The sequence below is a fragment of the Sander lucioperca genome, chromosome 10 (genome assembly GCF_008315115.2).
Source record: "Sander lucioperca isolate FBNREF2018 chromosome 10, SLUC_FBN_1.2, whole genome shotgun sequence".
NCBI lineage: Eukaryota > Metazoa > Chordata > Actinopteri > Perciformes > Percidae > Sander > Sander lucioperca.
Genome location: NC_050182.1, coordinates 27,660,771 through 27,681,895, shown reverse-complemented (window position 1 = coordinate 27,681,895; position 21,125 = coordinate 27,660,771). Strand labels below are relative to the sequence as shown.

At 38.6% G+C, this 21,125-nt stretch overlaps 3 protein-coding genes and 1 long non-coding RNA gene across 9 annotated transcripts; all 4 read left to right on the top strand.

The window, feature by feature from the left end:
• Positions 1-1,298: 1,298 nt before the first annotated feature.
• Positions 1,299-9,977, top strand: rbm12bb (RNA binding motif protein 12Bb). 2 transcript variants are annotated; one of them, XM_036006659.1, is made up of 2 exons: positions 1,299-1,309; positions 7,222-9,977. In XM_036006659.1, exon 2 carries the CDS (start codon positions 7,409-7,411, stop codon positions 9,314-9,316), a length of 1,908 nt encoding a protein of 635 aa, XP_035862552.1. In that variant the 5' UTR covers positions 1,299-1,309; positions 7,222-7,408; the 3' UTR covers positions 9,317-9,977. The 2 variants fall into 2 exon arrangements, with proteins under 2 accessions (XP_035862552.1, XP_035862551.1); XM_036006658.1 differs by lacking the exon at positions 1,299-1,309 and adding an exon at positions 4,578-6,141 and having other exon boundaries at positions 6,187-9,977.
• On the top strand, positions 2,333-14,067 carry gra (granulito). 4 transcript variants are annotated; one of them, XM_036006661.1, is made up of 8 exons: positions 2,333-2,554; positions 10,809-11,007; positions 11,953-12,039; positions 12,146-12,204; positions 12,970-13,027; positions 13,227-13,333; positions 13,433-13,491; positions 13,758-14,067. In XM_036006661.1, the coding sequence occupies exons 3-8, from the start codon at positions 11,958-11,960 to the stop codon at positions 13,783-13,785; spliced, it is 393 nt and encodes a 130-aa protein (XP_035862554.1). In that variant the 5' UTR covers positions 2,333-2,554; positions 10,809-11,007; positions 11,953-11,957; the 3' UTR covers positions 13,786-14,067. The 4 variants fall into 4 exon arrangements, with proteins under 4 accessions (XP_035862554.1, XP_035862556.1, XP_035862555.1 ...); XM_036006662.1 differs by having other exon boundaries at positions 2,334-2,554; positions 10,809-11,011; positions 11,958-12,039; XM_036006660.1 differs by having other exon boundaries at positions 2,335-2,554; positions 10,809-11,006; positions 11,956-12,039.
• Positions 14,068-15,251: 1,184 nt separating this feature from the next.
• Positions 15,252-20,712, top strand: upp1 (uridine phosphorylase 1). Of its 2 annotated transcripts, none has more exons than XM_031299085.1 (8): positions 15,252-15,409; positions 15,608-15,652; positions 17,973-18,084; positions 18,185-18,343; positions 18,448-18,562; positions 19,316-19,525; positions 19,624-19,770; positions 19,863-20,712. In XM_031299085.1, exons 1-8 carry the CDS (start codon positions 15,252-15,254, stop codon positions 20,012-20,014), a joined length of 1,098 nt encoding a protein of 365 aa, XP_031154945.1. In that variant the 3' UTR covers positions 20,015-20,712. The 2 variants fall into 2 exon arrangements, with proteins under 2 accessions (XP_031154945.1, XP_035862220.1); XM_036006327.1 differs by having other exon boundaries at positions 15,308-15,408; positions 15,592-15,652.
• On the top strand, positions 15,659-17,154 carry LOC116049438. Its single transcript, XR_004104865.1, has 2 exons — positions 15,659-15,984; positions 16,776-17,154. It is a non-coding gene; the product is annotated as an uncharacterized LOC116049438 (long non-coding RNA).
• Positions 20,713-21,125: the final 413 nt, after the last annotated feature.

Below are 21,125 nucleotides of genomic sequence, written 5' to 3'. Positions count from 1 at the left end.
TCTTATTGATTATACAGTACTGTAAGGAAAACGTTGAAAATATCCATAAATTCTTCATACAGTTATGATAAATACCCATCCGATACAATAGGTGGCGTCATTCTCCTCTGTATAATCTTGTTCCACACTTCAGTCCAGTTGGTAGCACACACACATCACAGGGAAGCATCCGACTGTTTTTGTGGTCATTGTGAGGTAGCAGAAACTGCAGAGTTCTTGTTAATTGTAGGAAATATGTATCAGAGAGAACATGTTGGAAAAAATGAAATGTTTCGGGATAACAGGAGCAGTGTAAAGAACATACTGGAGTGTGGTGAAAACGGACAAGGCAGAACATGCTTGTTCAGCTTCCTAAATACACAAGTACATCCGTGATAAGAACAGACTGCAGGGAAATTCAAGTACATCTCGCTGCAGTCTGCGGGAAGGCGGGGCTTAACATCAAGCCCCGCCCACATCCACGTTTTTTTTGCTTACGTCATTCCCCATACGCTCTAACGGACCAAGACCGTTCTCTTAATACATCCATGACCAAGACAGCCTGGTAGAATTTTTTTACTATGAAGAAAATTATTTGGATAAATGACATGTTTTTTATTTTGAATCTTTTAATTTTATTTGAAAATTTTATATCTATAAATGTAAATGATCTGAAAGAAAACCGAATAGGCTAGTCACCAATTTAAAAATGACATGAAATTATATTTTAAAACTTTAAAAAAGGACTGACAAATAAGAAAGCCATCCGGACTCTGAACATTTACAATGCCTTACAACCTCTTTAATGTAAATTTAATGCGCCCCTTTTTCGTGTATGTATGTATGCATTTAATGTTTTCAATGTGTTTATGGATCTGTACTTGAATAATAAAGTTTTTTGAAGACAAAAGACAGCCTGGTAGCGAAGCTGATAGAGCCTCTTGATTCACATTAGATAGAAACTGATGATGTAGGCTAAACAAACGATATTTCATGCAACAGTGAAGCTTTCATGTAGTTACTACTGATTTCTGATTTCGAAATGATATCCAAATTTGAAAAATAGGTCATTTTAAACCTTGTTAATATTGATGACTGTGTTCAAACGGAAAACGAGCCATAGTTCATTTAATTTAGCCCTCAAAAGTATAATGGTGTGTTGTTTCGTTATGGACTTTCATATTAACAGTAAGAATTCAGTCACAACCAAATGTACAAAGGGGCGATTTTGCTTTAACAATTAACAGGTGAACCAGAAGCATACAGGTGAAACTCGAAAAATTAGAATATTGTGCAAAAGTTCATTTATTTCAGTAATTCAACTTAAAAGGTAAAACTAATTATATAGACTTATTACATGCAAAGCGAGATATTTCAAGCCTGTATTTGTTATCATTTTGATGACTATGGCTTACAGTTTATGAAAACCCTCAGAAAATTTTAATATTGTGAAAAGGTTCAATATTTTAGGCTCAAAATGTCCCACTCTAATCAGCTAATTAATCCAAAACACCTGCAAAGGGTTCCTGAGTCTTTAAATGGTCTCTCAGTCTGGTTCAGTAGAACTCACAATCATGCCAGATGCTCCTCGGATATTACCTGCACAGTAACACACCTAATCTAAGTATTTCAAAAGGTCGAACACACATACAGATGCCTAGATACAGTAAAATCGCTACGTAATTACCGTTATATCCGAGGGTTGAAGTTGCATTTTAACAGCAGTGCCAAGTTGCTGCTGTGGTTTAGCTGAAGCTAACGCAGCCTGAGCTTTCACGTTACAATATAAAAGGTGTTGACCGTTGACTTAGCTAGCACGCAAACAGTTCATTTACATGTCTACGAGCATGTTAGCAAACTACACCAAAAGACAAATACTGAGGGATATTGATAGAAAGCAGGGGAAACTAGTAGGCTACTTCCATACTTTTTAGCATTGGCTAATTAGCAACCTGCCTTCCATCAGATGTAGCTTCCGAGCTAGCTAGCAGCTAGCCCCAGAAGCTCATGAAAACAAGGCTTTCACCGGAGCAGTCTTACATTATTTCCGAACCACTCTTTTCGTTTCAAAGTCGGAAATCAAATGAACGAAAAAGTACACGAGCCTAATTACAGTTCACTGTTGTTGCATGAAATGTCGTTTGTGTTTAGCTTACATCAGTTTCTGTCATCTAATGTGAAACAAGAGGATATGAGGTTTGCTACCGTCTTGGTCCGTTCGAGCCATAGACTGTATGGGGAGACGACGTAGGTTAAAAAAAAAAAATGACTGACTTGGATGTGGGCGGGGCTTGATGTCAAGCCCCGCAGACTGCAGCGAGATGCTCCTCGGGAAATCTGACATACTGGACACTGTAGGAGTTAACTAACTCCAGAAGATGGCAGTAGTGCAACATTAATGATGCAAGCTGCCCTCAAAACCCAATGAAGAAGAAGAAGAAAAACCCCGGGAGGGCAATCGCCAATAAACTCTGAAGAAGAAGACTAAGACGAGAGCGACCCGAAGCCAAACTTAACTGACCTGAACCTATCCGCTATTCTCGATTTTGCACTAGAATCTGTGCTTGTCGATTGTGTAAGTTTTGTCGTTAGTTATGTGGTGTTATTTCTAAAGAATATATTCGCTTAGTCGCAGGTCAGCGTTGTCTGTCAAATGAGTTCACGCTCAGGCAGAGGCCTAACGTTAGCTGGCTAGCTACGGTTAGTTAAGCTCGACATTTTGCCGAGCTTTGTTTGGATGGCAAGGACGTTAGCAATGTTCGCCACATTCTTAGCTAACACCGAGTTATATTTTACACCACGTTACATTCGTTTTCGGTTATGTAACGTTATGTTTTTGTCACTTAACTCACAATGCGTTTGGGTTGATAAACCGGTTATTAATGGCGACAAGCGTGCTATGTGTGTTCGTCGTAACGTTACAGTTGGCTAAATTGGCGTGTCACTGTTCTTAAGTAAACGTGTAGCTTTAGCGTAATGCCCTTATGGTTGATTGTCACCGCGGGAATATTCTAGCTACGTGTCACGCACTTAATTTGCTAACCAGCCTTTGCTCGTTTTTCTCTGTGTCACGGGTTAGCAGTAGGCTAACGTTTGTCTGTAACGTTAGAGCTGACGCTAGCTAACCCTGAAGTTTCGATGCCAGTGCGTTTTCAACAGAGCAAGACGTGTGGAACCAAAATAGTCTCAAATGTATTAGCTGCGTATCCCCAAATGCGTGAAAACATTTGTATGAATACATTCAAGAGTGTAAAATGTTTTGATCAAATTAATTCAAATGTTTGAATGTGTGAGACATCTGAACAAATAGGTTTGTATTTTAAATTATTAATCTGGCAATACTGTCATGCATTCATAATATGCCCATCCTGAACAGGCTTGCAAGACACCATTATTCACAAAAAGACCAGAGACCCCGGGTAGACGACAAACTAAAGTAAACCATCCTGATGTTTTTTCCAAGCTTAAGAAACAAAGGTAGCCAATTTATAAGCATTACATTAAACAACCATTGCATTTGTCATTGTCAGTGCACCAAACAAATAGATTTCATTTTTTTTAACCCGTTAGGAGACCTGTAACTGTGCATGACATGTTATGACCAATTGAAAAAGATTTGCACAAAGGTTTGGAGTTGCACAGTAAAGGTTTGCTGTAACAAAGGTTTGCCGTTACATATCAGATTTGCAGTTACACTGTCTGGTAATGGGTGATAAAGTTCACACACGCAGGGTTCAACGCTAACTTTTTAAAGTGGTTGCCAGGCTTGGCAATCAGGCATCAGCTTTTGGTTGCCATGTTTTAAACTGCCTATATTTGGAGCATTTCATTTCTTATGTAACTATACCACACATTTTAACAATGAAACAATGAGAGAGTGGCTTGCAATATAATTTCCCATTCCTCTCAAAAAGGGGTGCAACGGATCACAAAACTCACGGTTCGGATAACTGTTTTGAGTCACAGATCAGATTAATTTTTGGATCTGCACAAAAAAGGGATTTCAATTATTAAAAATGTAATAACTTCACAATAATTACTTCTTTTACCAGTAAATTGATAAATGACAAAAACAGATGAGAAAATAACTTTGAATGCAACACAAGGTTTAGCAGTTTAAAGTAAACGCAACCTTTATTCACGTCTGTTTTTCTAACAGCAGTGACCAAGTGCTAGTTTGTCTTTTAGCTCAAAGCTTTAGCAGCATCACGGTTGTACGTCCTGGTGTTAGAATCCTCTACAGTGAAATACAGTCACACTTTACACCGTTTAGTGGTCAGCACTTTAACTGTGTTTAATCCAGTTACTACTGTAGCTAACAGTAGGCTAACATTACCTGCTGCCAAGTGTAACATGTTATTAGTGTTTACTAGCCTGACATGCAGCGATGCTTCGGTTGCCTCTAACTTCTGTTTCGGAGCATCAGAGAGAAGCGCAGACATTTAAGTGGCACTGTAATGAGGCACCGAAATCCGCATTGCTAGTCCGTCCGGTAGGTGCTGGGCACCGTTGGCATATTAGCACCGGATTTTAACATACAGATAATTGCGTTTTTATATATATATATATATATATATATATTTATTGAACAGGTGGTTGCCAATGGGGGCAACCAGAGGCCATAAAATGGTTGCCAATTGACTCAATCTGGTTGCTAAGGGCAACCTTTACTGTCGAGCCCTGACAGAACCTAGTACTTTTGTCGGAGGAGTGAGGCAGAGGGATTGCAGGGTTCGCTATTTAGGTAATTATTGTCTCATTTGTGGTATGATAAACATTCAATTAATCAAATTTAGTGCCCCAAATTGCTATTTTCCAAGCTACTGTAGCTGTCATGTTTGGTTGCAGCCACAGACCATTGATGTATAACAGAACCTGGATACAGCGTTTGAAGTGGAGCCCTGTTCATTCCTGTTAGAGTTACTCACTGGTGCATGAAGCCAAAAATTACCCAGATGATTGTGCGGCCCATAGAGCAGGCGGACTAGTGACCTCCTCCGCCAGCTGATCCGATACTTCCAGTTTAGCGCTCTAACTTGAACTTGATTAAATGATTTAATTGTGGGGCTCTTCTAGATTTTCCAAATGTTATAAGATATAAAAGATCAAATTCTGATAGTGAATCCAGCCATTTTGCAGGGGTTGTGACGCTCAAACTTTTTGCACCCTCAAATGAGGTAACCGCAAACCTTTTGTGCAAATCTTTTTTATGCACTCGCACATTGGAAATGATTTGTGCAAATATTTCATTTTTTCACAAAGTATTCACAGCTAAAGATCTCCGTATGGATTCAAAAACTAAATCTAGTTCAGATATTTTTCACACAAACAACTTTATTTGATCAAAACGTTTACACATTAACACATTCAGATATGGTGATGCTTGCTACAATACTTAAGACCCCATTTTCTTTCCATAGAGGTGATGTTAGTTGGTTTTATATCATGTCAGGATTTGTATTACAGGGCAATTGAGACATACTTTTGTCACACTAAGTTGTTATACCGTTAAAATTGTGGCGTGATTTGTGAATCCTTCCTGGTGACGCGTTTACACGCTGAAGTGAAGGTATGACAACAGAACTTTGCCATTCATATGCCACATAAGGAATACAGATGAACGTCCTGACAGTTGTGTTGAATGGTCTATGAAAATAATTTTGCTGACTTCAGATGGAAATTGTTTTGCTACATGACAGCACACTGTCCTGATGGGGAACGCTGATGAGAAGACAATTACACTTTCTATGGAACAACTGTTATACTTTATCTGTTTGCACCAAAGTATACAGAGGAGGAAATGTTGCAGAGCGGGACAGGGAATGGGCAAGAAGAGGAGACACTGACCGTATTGCATTAACCAGAATGCCAGCCTCTTGAACACACAGACTGCAGCAGTGGTGTAGATTGCCAAACAACGCAAACCATAATGGTGTTTTTTTTCCAGCCATGAATAGGATATTTTGGAAACGCTGTTATAGCAAGGTGGCGCTACAGTGGATGAGTCTTTTGAGTGTTAATACATCCTGATTTCAGCCCTCTCCTGCAAATATGCTTTAAAGTTGATGATTGAGTTGTGCGTGCTTTGTAGCTAGTATTGTTTGGGTCAGAAGCGTGGTGTTCTTCATGGAGCAGAGACTGTCCAATCAGAACTACTCGTAGGTGGAAAATCTGCCCTGCTAATCAATCCAACGCGCAACTGCACAGAAGGAATGTGTGTCGTCGCCATGGAAATTAGTCTAAGGATAAAACATTGGTTTAAAAGCAAAATCATAATTACTGTGAGTTACAATGGCGGATGTGTTTTGGCGAGTGGAGCACCTAAACATTAAATTTTGAACATTTTAATTTGGCAAAATAATCTGAAATCAGGACTCATGTTTTGGGAAATGACTACCATTAACAGATAATATAAGCAGCATAAGGTACTTAGTTTAAACGTTGGTGCTTTTTGGCTTGTGGTTCTGTTGAATGACAGATTTGGAGATGCTTTAGTTGGATCGTAGCTGGTGCTGATGTAGCGAATGCAAATGCCTTGTAGATATTATGCCATGACAACGATGACATTGTCGTTGCTGCATAGTAGCTGTGGCCCAGTTGAACTGCCTTCTTCCAAGTCTGCATTTCAAGACCTATTTTATGATGGATCAACAGCGCTGTCCCATTCAGAAGGCCCCTCCAAATACACTGGGAAAATAGTTTACCCTGTTGTGATCACTTTGTTGGCTGAATAAGTGAAAATAGTTGCTGGTAAACTTGGAATGTTTTGGACCTACAATTGTGATACACAACACCTGGATGCAGCATTAATGTTGGAAGGGTCATAAACGTGAAACGATGGTTATGGTGGGTCACTGTGGACTGTCACAGTCTGGGAGGTGACACATTTTCAGTCCATTAGCCTTCAGCCTGGCAAAGGCAACGCATCAATCAATCAGCTATGTTTTATTAAACAAGTGGCCTTCATCACATTTTATTTGCAAGATGAATATTTGTAATCCAGTTAGGCCAGTAGGGCTTTTCAGATCAACTTACATTTGACTGCTTTAGTTGAATCATACATGATGAATTGGAATAGTTAACCTATGGAGTGATTGATTAAAATGGTGGATATAGAGGGAAAAGGTTCATGATTGTGCCAGATAGAGTTGATATTGTGAGTTAGGACGTTCAACTCTGGAGCGTGAGCTACAGTATATGTTAAATTGTTCTGTTCACACAAATTTTACTTTCTTGTCCGAGCGGCTGCTGTTGACATTGATCATAATGGTGTCCCTTGTCTCTGATGTCCTTCGTCTCACATTGCTATTCCAGTTCAGTTGTGTTGTATTGGACTGCCAGGAAATTGACGCTGGGCTAGTAAAGCTCTGTTGGCAATAATGCTATTCTATACCCTTTTGTCTGCAGGTGCTGTTGTTTGTACTTCAGCATGGCGGTCGTCATCCGTTTACAGGGACTAAGAGTCACAGCAGGTTCTGAGGATATTCGCAAGTTCTTCGCTGGCCTCAAAATTCCAGATGGAGGGGTGCATATAATTGGTGGGGAGCTTGAGGAAGCTTTCATTATCTTTGCTTCCGATGAAGATGCAAGAAGAGCCATGACACAGTCAGGAGGTTGCATTAAGGGTTCACCTGTTCATTTGCTACTTAGTAGTAAAACAGAGATGCAGAACATGCTTGAAAGAAGTACAACAAATGTAGAGCTAGATGAAAAGAGACGACTTGAGGAGAATGCAAGACGTGCTAGAAGATCTGTGGATCCTGAGGCGGTCAGGAGATCAGCTAGCAGATCAGATTATTCCCCTCCCCCCCATCACCAGAGGGCTTCAAACACGAATGATGACTTTGTGCATGTGTTTCTAAATGGAATGCCTTTCTCTGTGACTGAAGAGGAAGTCCGTGACTTTTTCTATGGTTTACTTATTGATGATATTGTTTTATTGAAAAATGCACAGGGTGCCAAAAATGGGAAAGGTATCGTCAAATTTGCAACAAGAGAGGATGCACACGAAGCCCTGAAGAGGGATAGGAAATACATTGGGTCAAGGTACGTGGAGGTTTCCACAACAACAGCAGACTTTTGGCGTCGGGCTACTGGTAAAGAGTCAATGGCTGTCAACAACTTTGAAAGGGATAGATCACCTGTTCGCCATCAGAGGAATCCACATCATGTCAGGTCACAATCACCTTTGAGGCCTGTTTCTTCAGACGATGAGTACTGCGTTTTGATGGAAAATCTGTCCTTTGCAGTGGAAAAAGAAGACATAAAAAAGCTTTTTCGTAATGCAAAGCTTGAGGATGACCAGATCCTACACTTGATTGGCAGTGATGGGAGAAGAACTAGATCTGCATTTGTGCTGTTTAAGAGTCTGCGTGACTATTGTGATGCCTTGACTCCTGAAAAAAGGCAGTTTTTCAACCGATGGATTTCTACGCGGCCAATCTCAAGAGAGAAAATGATCACCCTTCTGGAATCTCAGAGCATGGATGTCGGACCTTCTGAAAACTCTGAAATGATTCAGGAGAGGCCTCCATCTTACCCCAGTGATCCTTATGACTCGGAAAAAATGTGTGTGTTTGTGCGGAACCTGCCATTTGATGTACGGAAAGTTGAGATCATGGACTTCTTCCTTGGGTTTAATATCACAGATGACAAGGTGTTTGTGCTGCGTGACCATAACGGTGCTGGAGTTGGAAAGGCGTTGGTTCTCTTCCGGTCTGAGGCAGAGGCTATGAGTGCACTCTCTCTCAATGGACAAAGGTTTCTTGGGTCAGAGGTCACATTGAAATGCATTTCACGTTCTCAGATGCGGCAGTTGGGTGTTGAGCCACCAGTGGTGCAAGAGCCAGTTGTGCAAGAGCCAATGCCGAGAGAGGAGCGGTACTCAGGCAGGAGAAGCGAGGCATCCTATCGCCTTGGTGACACTGAGTACCCTGACTTTAGGATTTCTCATGATGGTAATATACCAATGACCAATGCACAGGCTCACATCCATGGAGGCGGCGGTTATGAGCCCCATGCAGTAGGCCCTCATGCTCCACAAGACAGAGGTAATGGCTTTCGTGGTAGCTTTGGTCCCTCAGTGCAACATTTTGATGGTCCCACTTGTGTAAAGCTGCTTAACTTACCATTCCAAATCAGAAGTGAAGAAATCTATGACTTTTGCTATGGATTTCGCATTATCCCTGGATCTGTCTCACTGCAGTATGACCAGAGAGGAAAATGTAAAGGCTCTGCAACTGCAGTATTTGAGTCCCGTCAGGAGGCGTTAACAGCAGTTGAGGAACTGAGTGGAAGACCAATAGGTCCAAGAAAAATACAGTTATTACTTGAGTAAAAGTGACATTGCTTTTCATGGCACCTAACATGCCCTAGCAGTGTAGGTTGGACATGTACAATGTTGATTGAAACAAAGTTGATTTTAAGGGATAAAATTGCCTTTTCTTTCTTTTCTTTTTTGATTACACAATACAATTGTGCATTTTTTTTTTTTTAAATTGCGTTTTCTTTTATTGCTATTAGGCATTATAGTCTGTTGACTATATATGGGGTTTGTATGCATTTTTCATCTTAAAGTGAAATACTAGATTTTTGGTTGATATTTCTTAAATTTAATTTACAATATAGTGTGGAATAATGTTGTGAAATGTTATTTTTTTATATAAAAATGCATACCTTTTTGAATTGTAAGTTTTTCTTTTCTTTTCATTTGTCACTTGCAGTGTAAACACATTTTGCTTGCCAGAAAAACCTTACTTATATAAAGTGCAGGTTAATCACTAATTCAAAGGAATCAGTTAGTGATAACTTTTAAGATTAGTTTAAATGGGATACCCTTAAGTGATTATCTGTATTTATGATAGAGTTAAGTGGGATGTACAGTATTTGCCTCCAAGAGCAAGACTTGTAAAACAAGATAATAGGACAAGTGACCACTGTGAGAATCTGTAATGTGTATTTCAAATTAAAAAGAACTTGTAAACTTTCTAAATTTTAAACTTTCTAAATTTGCATTTTTCTTCGAGTACTGGCGTGGATGTCTTAAGAGTTATCTCATAGGCCGCAGTGTGTTAAAGTTAAAGGTACAATATGTAACATTTCTGCATTAAAATGTCTAAAAACGACTTTACCTAGGTTATATATTTTGTTGAGTTATCTACATACATTATCCCAAATGTTTCCAACAATGTTCAAACCCAGAGAAATCTGGTAGTTTATTTTAATGACGCAGGACGTTTCATTTAGTCGCCTGTCAGTGGCGTCATAAAACCTTTGACCCCTCTAGTTCCTCTTAGTTACTCTTAACTTCCGTCAAAACACGGGAACCCAGATGATATGTTTGAGAGTAATTGTAAGTCATACAATGTCACGGAAAGAATAATGAACATTTTTCACAGCAGACATGTCATAGTAGGAAAAGCACAGGTGTATTTAAAACCATTAATGATGGCTGCATTCCACTTAGGAGAGGCCCTGGTATTGTGCATGCTGACTCACTGAAATAGCTTACTGGGACACTTGATGGAATTGAGCCATCGTTAAGGTTATCAATTCCAGCTGTGCTTTTCCTACTGTGACAAGTCAAAATGTCTGCTGTGAAAAAGGTCCATACTCAGTAACCGTAATACAGCTTGCTTTCTGCCACACAGCATCATTGTGTAATTGATTACATGCCACTTACAACACAGTAATACAGCAGAGACCTAATTTATTGATGCATGTCGATATCGATCAATCCAGCTTAATATGTGCTACGTTGACAAGTAGCTAATGCTAAATGCTTGGTAGTGAACGTTATAAGGTTACAACATCGTTCAACATCATTTTAGGGTTGAGGGATAGAACGACTTCCGGTTCAACCGAGGACCGAGGAGTCGAGGATAAGGGTGATGGGATTCAGCCTATGTGATGACACCTCCATGGATGACACCGGCAGGCGATCCTCCAACGCCAATAAACGCATAGAAGAAGAAGAAGAAGAAGAAGTTGAGCAGGCAGAAAACCACGCCGAGGGAACTTTTTAAAACAACAGGTGAAGATTTGAACATAAAACCTCTCTTTTTAAAGTCTACCGACTACGTCGATAACTCGTTACTTTCCGGTATAAGTTATTAGGCCAATGTTGCAAGCTAGAATTATGGTTTCGCAGAGTTCAAACTTATGCATGTCATCGCTTAACGTTTAATTTTGTTTCGTTAATGTTATAATGCGAGATCATGTACAATCGTTAGACACAGTCCCGACCGTTAAATAAACGGATTCGTAAACGTAAAACAGAACCGCTTATGGTACACCGTTATCATGTAGACCATGGTGACACAGATATCTGCCGTGAACACTGATGGGCAACAGGAATGTTCCCCCTAACGTTACCTGGTTTCTAAAGTTGCTTATTTCATACAAGTAGAAAGATTTCGACAGTTTTCGACAACTTGTTTTTACCGACATTTATTTATGTTAAGCTTGCTTACAGTTAACCTAGCTAGCTAATAGGGCAAATTTAAATCGTTTTTGTTGAATTGCTCACGTTAGCTGTTTTGCTACACTCAACCTGGGCCAATCCCTGGTCAGTGTTAAATGATCGTTTCCTAGTATTTCTTATTTCTAAATAGCTTAGGTTAACGATACTGTCAAATTATGCAGGATACTTGATCTAGCTCATAATAATAGAAACCCATTACACACCTGTCTATGAATTGGGAAAGATCAGTTGAAGCCTGACATCTGAATAGTAACGTTATATGTAGCCTACATGCCACTTGAGTGAAAGAGTTGTACCACTGACGTACAGCCAGTGGCTGTGACCCACTTCAGGACCCCTAATGGTCTGCAAACACCACTTTACAAAGCACTGATTTATAATATATTGAAACATTAGTAATGCCTGTAGTAATCCAACACTGATCAGTATAAATGTGATGAACAAGCCTTGTAGAGTGTAGTGGATTTAAAACATGTTTGAACCTCACTGACACTAGATGGAGGTATCAAGAAGAAGGATCCTCCAAAAACATCTGGAGCCTGCAAGACCCCTGCGCCGCTGCATTCATGTTGACAGTGGTAAGCAGTCTGCACCAGTTGGTCAAACTTATAGGAATATCAAAGGTTTTGTATTGTGTTTATTTCATAATGGCCTGCTCTTTTAATATTGTATTACTTAATTTAGAGCCCAAAATAAATGCTGCTACATGTGGACAGGCACTGATGGAGGAAGAGGATCAAGAGGTAAAAAATCCCAAAGAAGACCATATTTAAGGGTTGCAACTCCATTATATTCAGTATCAATTATTTTGTTGATCATTTTTTAATCATTTGTAAAATTTAAAAATTAAATAAAAACAAAAGCTGCAAATCACATTTGAAACCTTGAAACCAGACAATGTTTGGCATGCTTGATAGATGACACAAATTACGTAATTAAAAACAATTACTGTATATGGATTATCAAAATTATTGGCGGTTAATTTTCTTTAGATCGACTAATCATTTCAGCTCTTTAGTATTTTAGTGTGATTCACACTTTTTCTTTAATTAAAATAACTTTAAATAAACCATTTGCCTGTTAAGCAGTTTATTTAGGCAACATTAAAGCTTTAGTGCGTAACTTTTTGATATTAATGAATGTCCGTTACATTCAAGCCATTGCCAAATGAGTTGCTACAAAGCTAATCAAGGCTATTAGCTCCACACAACTCTCTCTGTATTTCTCAGTATGGCTATGTTCAGAAGATTATGTCGTATGGTGACTTTCGCGCCCAGAAACTCGAGTGAAGATAATTACCTCTTCTGAAGAGTCCATGTTTTTTTAATTCTCCGTGTTATCCTTGGCTACTAGCAACTAGGTGGGGGAGCGTTCACGATTACATAAGGCTTGTATCATGTGGACGCGCCAATAGTGTTGTCATGAATTAGAATTATTCATGGGGGAGACAGAAACTACGCACTATAGCTTTATGTTTTCTAAAACTATTCTAATATTATGCTTGATAGGCAAATATCGGCATAGAGCAGTTCTACAGGATTGTCAACCTCCACAAACAGAAAGAAGGTAAGACACAAAGTGTTTTTGTATGTATTTTTGTTTTTCCAGGTTGTTTTTCCCAATTTTTTTATCTACAGTATTGGTTTGGCAAAATGCCCCTGCATTGACAGAATATCAACCTACTTTTGTCTTTATTTTGATTTGCCTGATTTGAACTATTGTCATGTTGATTTTAATATATATATATATATATATATTTTCATAGGCAGAATATCTTACACAAGAGAATTTTTAATTGGTCTGGCAAGTTCTCCTGAGGCCAGGAAGAAACCAAAATTCTTGCCAGAGCACCCCATAGTCCTAATGGAGGCAGTAAGTTGGGTGTTGGTATTCAATTGTATGGTGGTATCCTCTCTAAATAATAACTGTGTGCTGTTTGGATTAAATAATGATTGTATACTATCTTAACAGAGAGATCTTGGGCACCTAAGGCTTCATGAAATGAGATGGAATGGGGGAAAAGAAGACATGTGAGTTTAATTTCATCACATGAACTCCCATGAAAAGTCTAGATTGTGATTTGAATTGAATGCATATTAATATTTGAGGGCTAATTCACATTAGTATAGAACTACAGTTTTTTTTTTTTAATATACATTAGCCCTGACTCATTTCTGTTTTTTTTTCTTTAACTATCATTGGTCTTACTGTATGATTTACTATTGCTGTTGGGTTCAGTGTGGTATATTTACATTACATTTACATTACCGTATAAATATATATTTTCTGTTTTTAGGGACGCAGAAAGGCTTCACTCGCCTTAAAACATTTGCACAGGTGTTCACTGCCCAAAGAGTGTTTCTGATGTTTTTTTTGCTGAGAAATGAGTGAATTTAATTTAACTTGTGACATTTAAATTTGCATGTTCATTATTTTTGTTTGAGACTGATAAGTTTGCAGTGAAGTTGCACAAAGTAATAATACTAAACACCACTTTATGTGCTTAAGTATGAGTATTGCATGTTTACATTTTCTACTGTAAGATTTTGGCTGGAGTGTATTAAGTATTTAAATTTTGTAAAAAAAAATAAGACATAAAACATTAACGGCTGTTTGTCAGCTGTGGTGGTAATGTTTTGCTTAAAGAAACTGGGGGGGGGGGGATGCCATTTAATGCAGACTCATCACTTATATTAGTCCTAAATATGTTAACTTCTCTTATAAAGGAAAGTTTGGCTAAACAGTTTTGTGTGTTGACATTTTCTTTCTTGCATGTAATTCAAACTTTTTATGATTTATATTAACAATGTATCAAATGACTGTGTAATGTGAAAGATATTGCTCAACAAACATTAACACAGGGAAACAACTCTGTCCTCAGTTCTGTGGAGTTTTGTTTTTTAGCATATTTCACAAAACTTTGCTCATATCAACCCCATTTTCAGCCTCAGCTGGCAGCTGTTTTCACCAAAAAAGCTCTAATAAACACACTACACTACCTGCCCAACACCAAACAGCTGATAAAGTCTGTGAATAGCTGTCGAAGATTTCCCCTCGGGGTTGGTGAAGACCAAAACCGAGCATAAATGAGAGTGAATATTGGGCCTAAATCCATCAGGATGTATAAATAGACAGCTGTTTGCTAACACATTCAAAATCTGTTAATGCAGATTTAACTGCAACAGCATTAAACCTTGTATTCTACTTTATATATGAACTGATATGGCCTCTCTCTCAACAAGAATAGATACATTTGCTAGATTTATCACATTATACTCAACATAACTACAAATCATTTTTTCCACATGATCAAGCTTTTCCTTTCTTTCACCTTTTTTATATGCAGCAAATGAAAGGGAGATACATATTCCACACTGCAGGTATTTGAAAATGTGGAACCATTGTAATGTATCAAAGGTACTTAATATCAGGCAAACTGACTTTAAGTTTTTCATTCATTTAAGACCAGCTAATAAACAAAGTGTTGAGTTAAACAGTCCTTAAATGAAGGTCAATATTTTATTAAGATCTTTCACATCATTCTTTAAAAGTACCTGAATTCACCATATAACAGGAAAGGAGCATAGTGAGTCACTCCATTGTTCTGATGGGTTTGAGGAACTGTGGAGGTTATTCATCAAAGTGTATTATGAAGCTGCCAGAAATCATTTGGCAACATAGGGATTTTTACAACACGGACCAACACCTGCGGACATCAGTGAATGTAGTAACTGCACGTCTGCTCTTTAGTCACCTTTGTTCGTGACCAAGGCAGAGTAGTCTACATCCTATGAGCGGGCTAGTTATGACGCTTGTGACGTGCTCGACGTCACTTCATTGTGGGCTGGAGGCTCATGTACGGGGTCCACGTCAGTTGAGAGAGAGTGAAATCATTTTTCAGAAACAGAGGAAACGGACACCCGGCAGTCAAACCGCAACATACCAAAGGTAAATGTCTTTCTGGTGTTTGTAGCCCCTGGGCTTTGTTTATCCTGTTGGCTTATCTCAAAGGTAAAGATGGAGCTAATTGTCTCCTTTTCCCCGCTGTGAGCGATGGAGTGGTGTGTGCTGCGATGTCTGATTAAGAATTGGTTTTGTTCTCGGTCACTGAATAATTTTGTTCGGAAACCGCTTTTCTTTTTTCAGGAAGATGAATCCAAAGGACGACAAGAGGACCGATTTATGCACCAGGTGAGAACTTTAACTATCCTAAGTTAACCCCTAATTCAAACGTTTGTTTAAATTGTTATGTATGTGTGGACACATGTAGGCTAGGCTCAGGCTATGCTGTAAGGTTCATTTTGGATGAGGAAACATGTAACAGGATATTAAGGTGTGACAGGATATCAGGACAGGCATGTTTTCTTACCTAGTAGCCTATGTAAAATGTTGGTCTTATAAGTGATTTAATTACAAAGGAATTTTAAGTGTCAGTAGGCCTACTTTATTTCCACATTGTTTACAATTAATAATTAATTTGGCAGATAGTGTTACTGCTGTTCACCAGAAATATGTGGACTGCAGTCCACTATGTGGACTATGTGTGGCAGGGTTCGAATTACGTGGGAGCCAGTGGGAGCTGAGCTCCCACAGAGAGAGGATGAGCTCCCATGAAAGCAGTAAAATCATACACCTGTGGGGGCCTCTAAAAATCATCAGCACCATTATTTAAATCACAAATAAAGCACTTTTCCCAAACACACGGAGCTCTGAAGCAGACCTGTGCGTGGCTTAGTGTCCACTCTCGACATGCCGCGTAGTTTCGGTTTCCCACCTCCGATGTAGAGCAGCGTAGCTTACAGCCACTTCCGTAAACTTTTGCTCATTCAGAGACCAGAGTCTCAAACGGGGCTCTATGTCTGTCAGGAGGTCTGAGATCTACCGTATCAGCAGAGCAATCACGTAATGCACAGCAGACTATGGTGCAGGTAGATTATTTTCTGAAATATAGTGACTTTATTCTTGTAATAGCCTATTATCACTTTATTTTTCTCAAACTATCACGACTCCTCCAAATCACAGAGAGCACAGATGGGATACATTTTGAATGTGCACAAAGTTTTGAACATGAGCAGTAGGCTAACCTTGCTCATTACACATATTACAGTCCAGGGCTTTATTAATCCATTAAAATTAATTCATGTATCATTGAGGTGAATAATTGTCACATGCACATTTAAGGAGGTTACTTCCTCAACAAAAGACGCAAAAGAGGAGGGAGGAGTAAATGATGCCTCTAGGCTACATGTGTGCTGACTCAGATATAATTAGAAAAGTCGATTTACAGGAGAATAAATAGCAATACATTCTCCAGGCTGGAGAGGTGCCTGTTCAGCTCCTGGGCACTGCCAAGGTGCCCTTGAGCAAGGCATCGAACCCATTAGTGCATGTATAGATCCTGGTCCATGTGTGTGTGGATTTTCGGGCCTGTGTGTACAACACACAGACAACACACAGGCCTCTGTTGTCACTCTGTGACAACAGAGTGAAAAAATTTAATTTCCTCTTGCGGGATCAGTAAAGTATGTCTTAATCTTAAAATCAGTTTTCTCACTTATTGATAGTATGTATACACTCAGTTGCCAGTTTATTAGGGTTACCAAGCTTAAACTAATTTAATTCATTCATATCAAATTAAAATGTCTATCTATAGTGCAGAATAGAATAGGCTACAGTTCAACAGCAGTGCAAACTGCATCCTCCAAAATCAACACAAACACATAAACATAAACACATCATAGTAAATCACAGTACATATACATACAATAAATAGGCACAACATGCACAGTACATACAACAGTAACATATTACATTACTTTTAGCTAGCTGTAACTAATAAATTGGCAATGGAGTGTATGTATAGTATACAGGTTTTGTATGTGCTGCTCAAAGCATTGAAAAAGTACATTTGGTAAACCTCAACATCAATGGGTTGTAACTGAAATAGTACTCAGAATAACACACAGACTTCCCAGTCAACGGTTTTCATCTGGACCATTTTTTCGGTACAAAATATTCCTGATGAAAGCTTTTCACATTGAGCTCTATGGGTTTTCAAATGTAATGTTTCACTATGTATCACAAATGAAATTTCCACAAACTCTATACTTGGGTGGTGATGACCGATCTCTCAAGAGACTCATATATTAAAAGCCCCCGGACAATCAGTCAGGAAACGGGCAGGTCAGTGCACTCATCACTGCAGGCCCTTCACACCCTGGACACAACCTGTTCCAGCTGCTCCCTTCTGGTAGGCGCTACACAACACTGTACGCCAAAATACGCCAGTTTGTGACTTATCATTTAAAACAAAGTATTTGCATATCTAGATAGCACAGGTTTAAGTGAAAACATTTCTTAGATTGGTTGAACTGACCTGGCATGGAGATACTCACATATCAGATTTGTTCAGCATCTTAATGAATGAAATGAAATGAAATATAAAATGGAAATGTAGTCTTATTGTCATGCTAGAACTGACCCTTTAAAATCTGTTATCCCCCCCCCAAAGCCCTGTTTTTGTGCATAACCCACACCTGGACACACTGAAAGATGACGTCCTCTACCACTTCGGTTTAGGAACCGGAACTCACGACCTACCAGCTATGTTTGGTGATGTCAAAGTAATGATTTATTTTTTTGCATTTCATTTTTGGGAAATAAATCAAATCCATAATCATCTTTATTCTGCTATTATTTTATGTTTTGTGTGTTTTCCTGCAGTTTGTGTGTGTTGGGGGCAGTCCTTGGAGAATGAAATCCTTCATTGAGTACATTGCTGCTGAGCTTGGTATGGAAGACCCCAAATCAGAGTACCCAAACATCTGTGCTGGAACAGACCGTTATGCTATGTACAAAGTTGGCTCTGTACTGTCTGTCAGTGTATGTAAGACCTATCACAACATACAAATAGTAGAAATCCTATTAATCTGTGTATTTCTATTAAATAAACTACATGGATGTGAAAATTGTGCTATGTTTTGCAGCATGGGATGGGCATCTCATCTATTGCCATAATGTTGCATGAGCTAATAAAGCTCCTCCATCACGCTCATTGCACAGATGTTACAATTATACGCATTGGGACATCAGGTGGAATAGGTAAGCTTATTATTTGGAATATGTATTTAGAATGCCTGATAATACATCTGATCATTCATGTGTTGCATTATCAAATCACAAAGACTGCTAACACTCCAAGGATGCTAGTTTCCCTGTGATCCTTTAAATTAACTTCTGTAAGAGGAAATTACTTGACTTAAACTCCCTGTGTGATTAAAAAATGTCGTTTCTATGAGATGGTTAGTGTGGTCATACAGTAGATGACTTTAAGTACTGGGTGTTGTCCACAAAGATACCTTTTTCATAGTTGTACCACAAGAGGGAGCCCAAAGTCCCTTAGGTTTTAGAGCAGTGTCATCCAATATGGCTTTTTGTGTATAACGGCGATTAGCCCAAGATGGTACTTCTCTAGTTTTCAGAATAAGATAATTGATATATATTCTGATGTATACCACCCTTTTTTCTGAATATGTCATGAACCATTGGGGGTTGTCTGTGGCATATTTTTGAAGTTCACGTAAATAATTTTCAGCATGGCTAAAAGGTATAATGTGATTTGATTCTAGGAACTGTGACTACATTGTAGTAGACTGTTCCACTGAATTACAAATTGAACTAAAGACATGTTATCTGAAATAATTTTAAGAATTTCTTTAGATGTTGTTCATTTGGAAATGAGCATGATGCTAATTTTACTTGATATCAGTCTAGTATGTTTCAACATATGACAAATTTTTAATTGAAGCTTTCTGTACGTTCAGACTATAATTTATTGTTTATCTCATTTTTCAGGGCTTAAGCCTGGCACAGTTGTTGTTACCAAGCAGTCTATGGATGCCACCTTCCTGCCCAAGTTTGAACAGGTGATCCTGGGGAAGACGGTGGTGCGCAATACTGATCTGGACCAAAGCCTGGCTGAGGAGCTGTTGCAGTGCAGCAAAGAGCTGAACCAGTTTGAGACAGTGATAGGCAACACCATGTGTACACTGGATTTCTACGAAGGTACTGATGCATTGATGTGTTAATCACATTTTTTCACCAACATTTAAGTATTTCAGTTGCAATGTTCATCTTTTCTGTCTGTCTCATCAATCACCCAGGGCAAGCCCGTTTGGATGGTGCTTTCTGCTCCTACACTGAGAAGGATAAACAGGACTACCTCACTAAAGCCAGTGAAGCAGGAGTCTGCAACATTGAAATGGAGTCATCAGTTTTTGCTGCTATGTGCAAGATGAGTGGTCTACGAGGTAAGAAAATGCTATATCAGCATCATTATAGCTGACAGAAAGTTGTTTTCTTCTCGTTGAGTTTCTAACATTTATTTTCTTGTTGTGTAAAGCGGCTGTGGTTTGTGTGACGTTACTGGATCGGCTGAAGGGGGATCAGCTGAACGAGTCTCATGAAGTTCTTCACAGTTACCAACTACGTCCTCAGATACTTGTTGGCTACTACATTAGGAAACAGTTGAAGGCCAAAGCAGTATGTAGCTAAGTGCAATAGCTTTACACTGGTATGCAAGCATACATCAAAGTTGTCTCTTGAAAATATAGTGCAATGCACTAACTCAGTTTTAAACATTTGTTATACATTTTATGCTCACCAATAGCCATACCTGTAATACCTCCAGAATCTTGAAGTTACACTATGCACTGCCTTTTATTTATCTGTTCAGACTTATATAGTTAAATGATTTCACTGTCTTAATAAATCGTAATGCGCTATTTCACTTTTGTTTCCTCTTGAATTTAACTTAAATACAATTAAGTGAGTCTTAAATATTATATAGCAGCATATATTGATCAAATGTCTTTATGTAAGGTGACCTCTGTTTTATACAACATAAAGTTCCTTATCCATAAAACCTGTATCGGTTCATGACTTTTGGAATGTCTATGCTTACAACGGTGCTGTAGCAAAATCAGCTCAAATGGAGAGTAAATAGTTTTAATGAAAACCAAAAGAAATGACACTGATTTTGATAAGTTAGTGTCTTATGTTGGTATTTGTTGTTGCAAAATGCATATATCTGGAGGATTTGTTATGCAGAATGTATGTTTTTTTACAATAGGCTTCTCAATTTTTTTTATAAGATTCAGAAGCTAAAATCTGCAAAAAAAAATGTCACTTTTTTTCAGAGACAACAAATCCACTGAATGTATTATCACTAATAAATCCTCATGCAGTCTGGAGTTGTTTGTTTTATGTTCTGGCTCATAAAAGTAGCACAGGTACATCCTACAGCTTTTTCTCGGTGCAGGAAGCAGGTGGTTTGTTGCAGTATGACCAACAATATGAACACTGCTGACTATTTAAAACAAAGTAACTGAAGTTCTTGAAGATTCTAAAACACTGTTTGGCTGATAAACAAAGATATTAGTTCCTACCTTAAAGTCCACTCAAGAACATTTGCCTATAATCATGATCAGTCGTGAACATCTTAAATCGTTTAGATAACAACATTGCTATCAACTTACAAATACAATGCAAATAGCCTACAAATAGGCTATCCATTGAGGTAGGCCTATAGGCAATTGTCTCATAAATGTGCATACACTGAACCGCAAGTATCCGGTCTGGAGAACATTTATCGACTTCCTTGTGT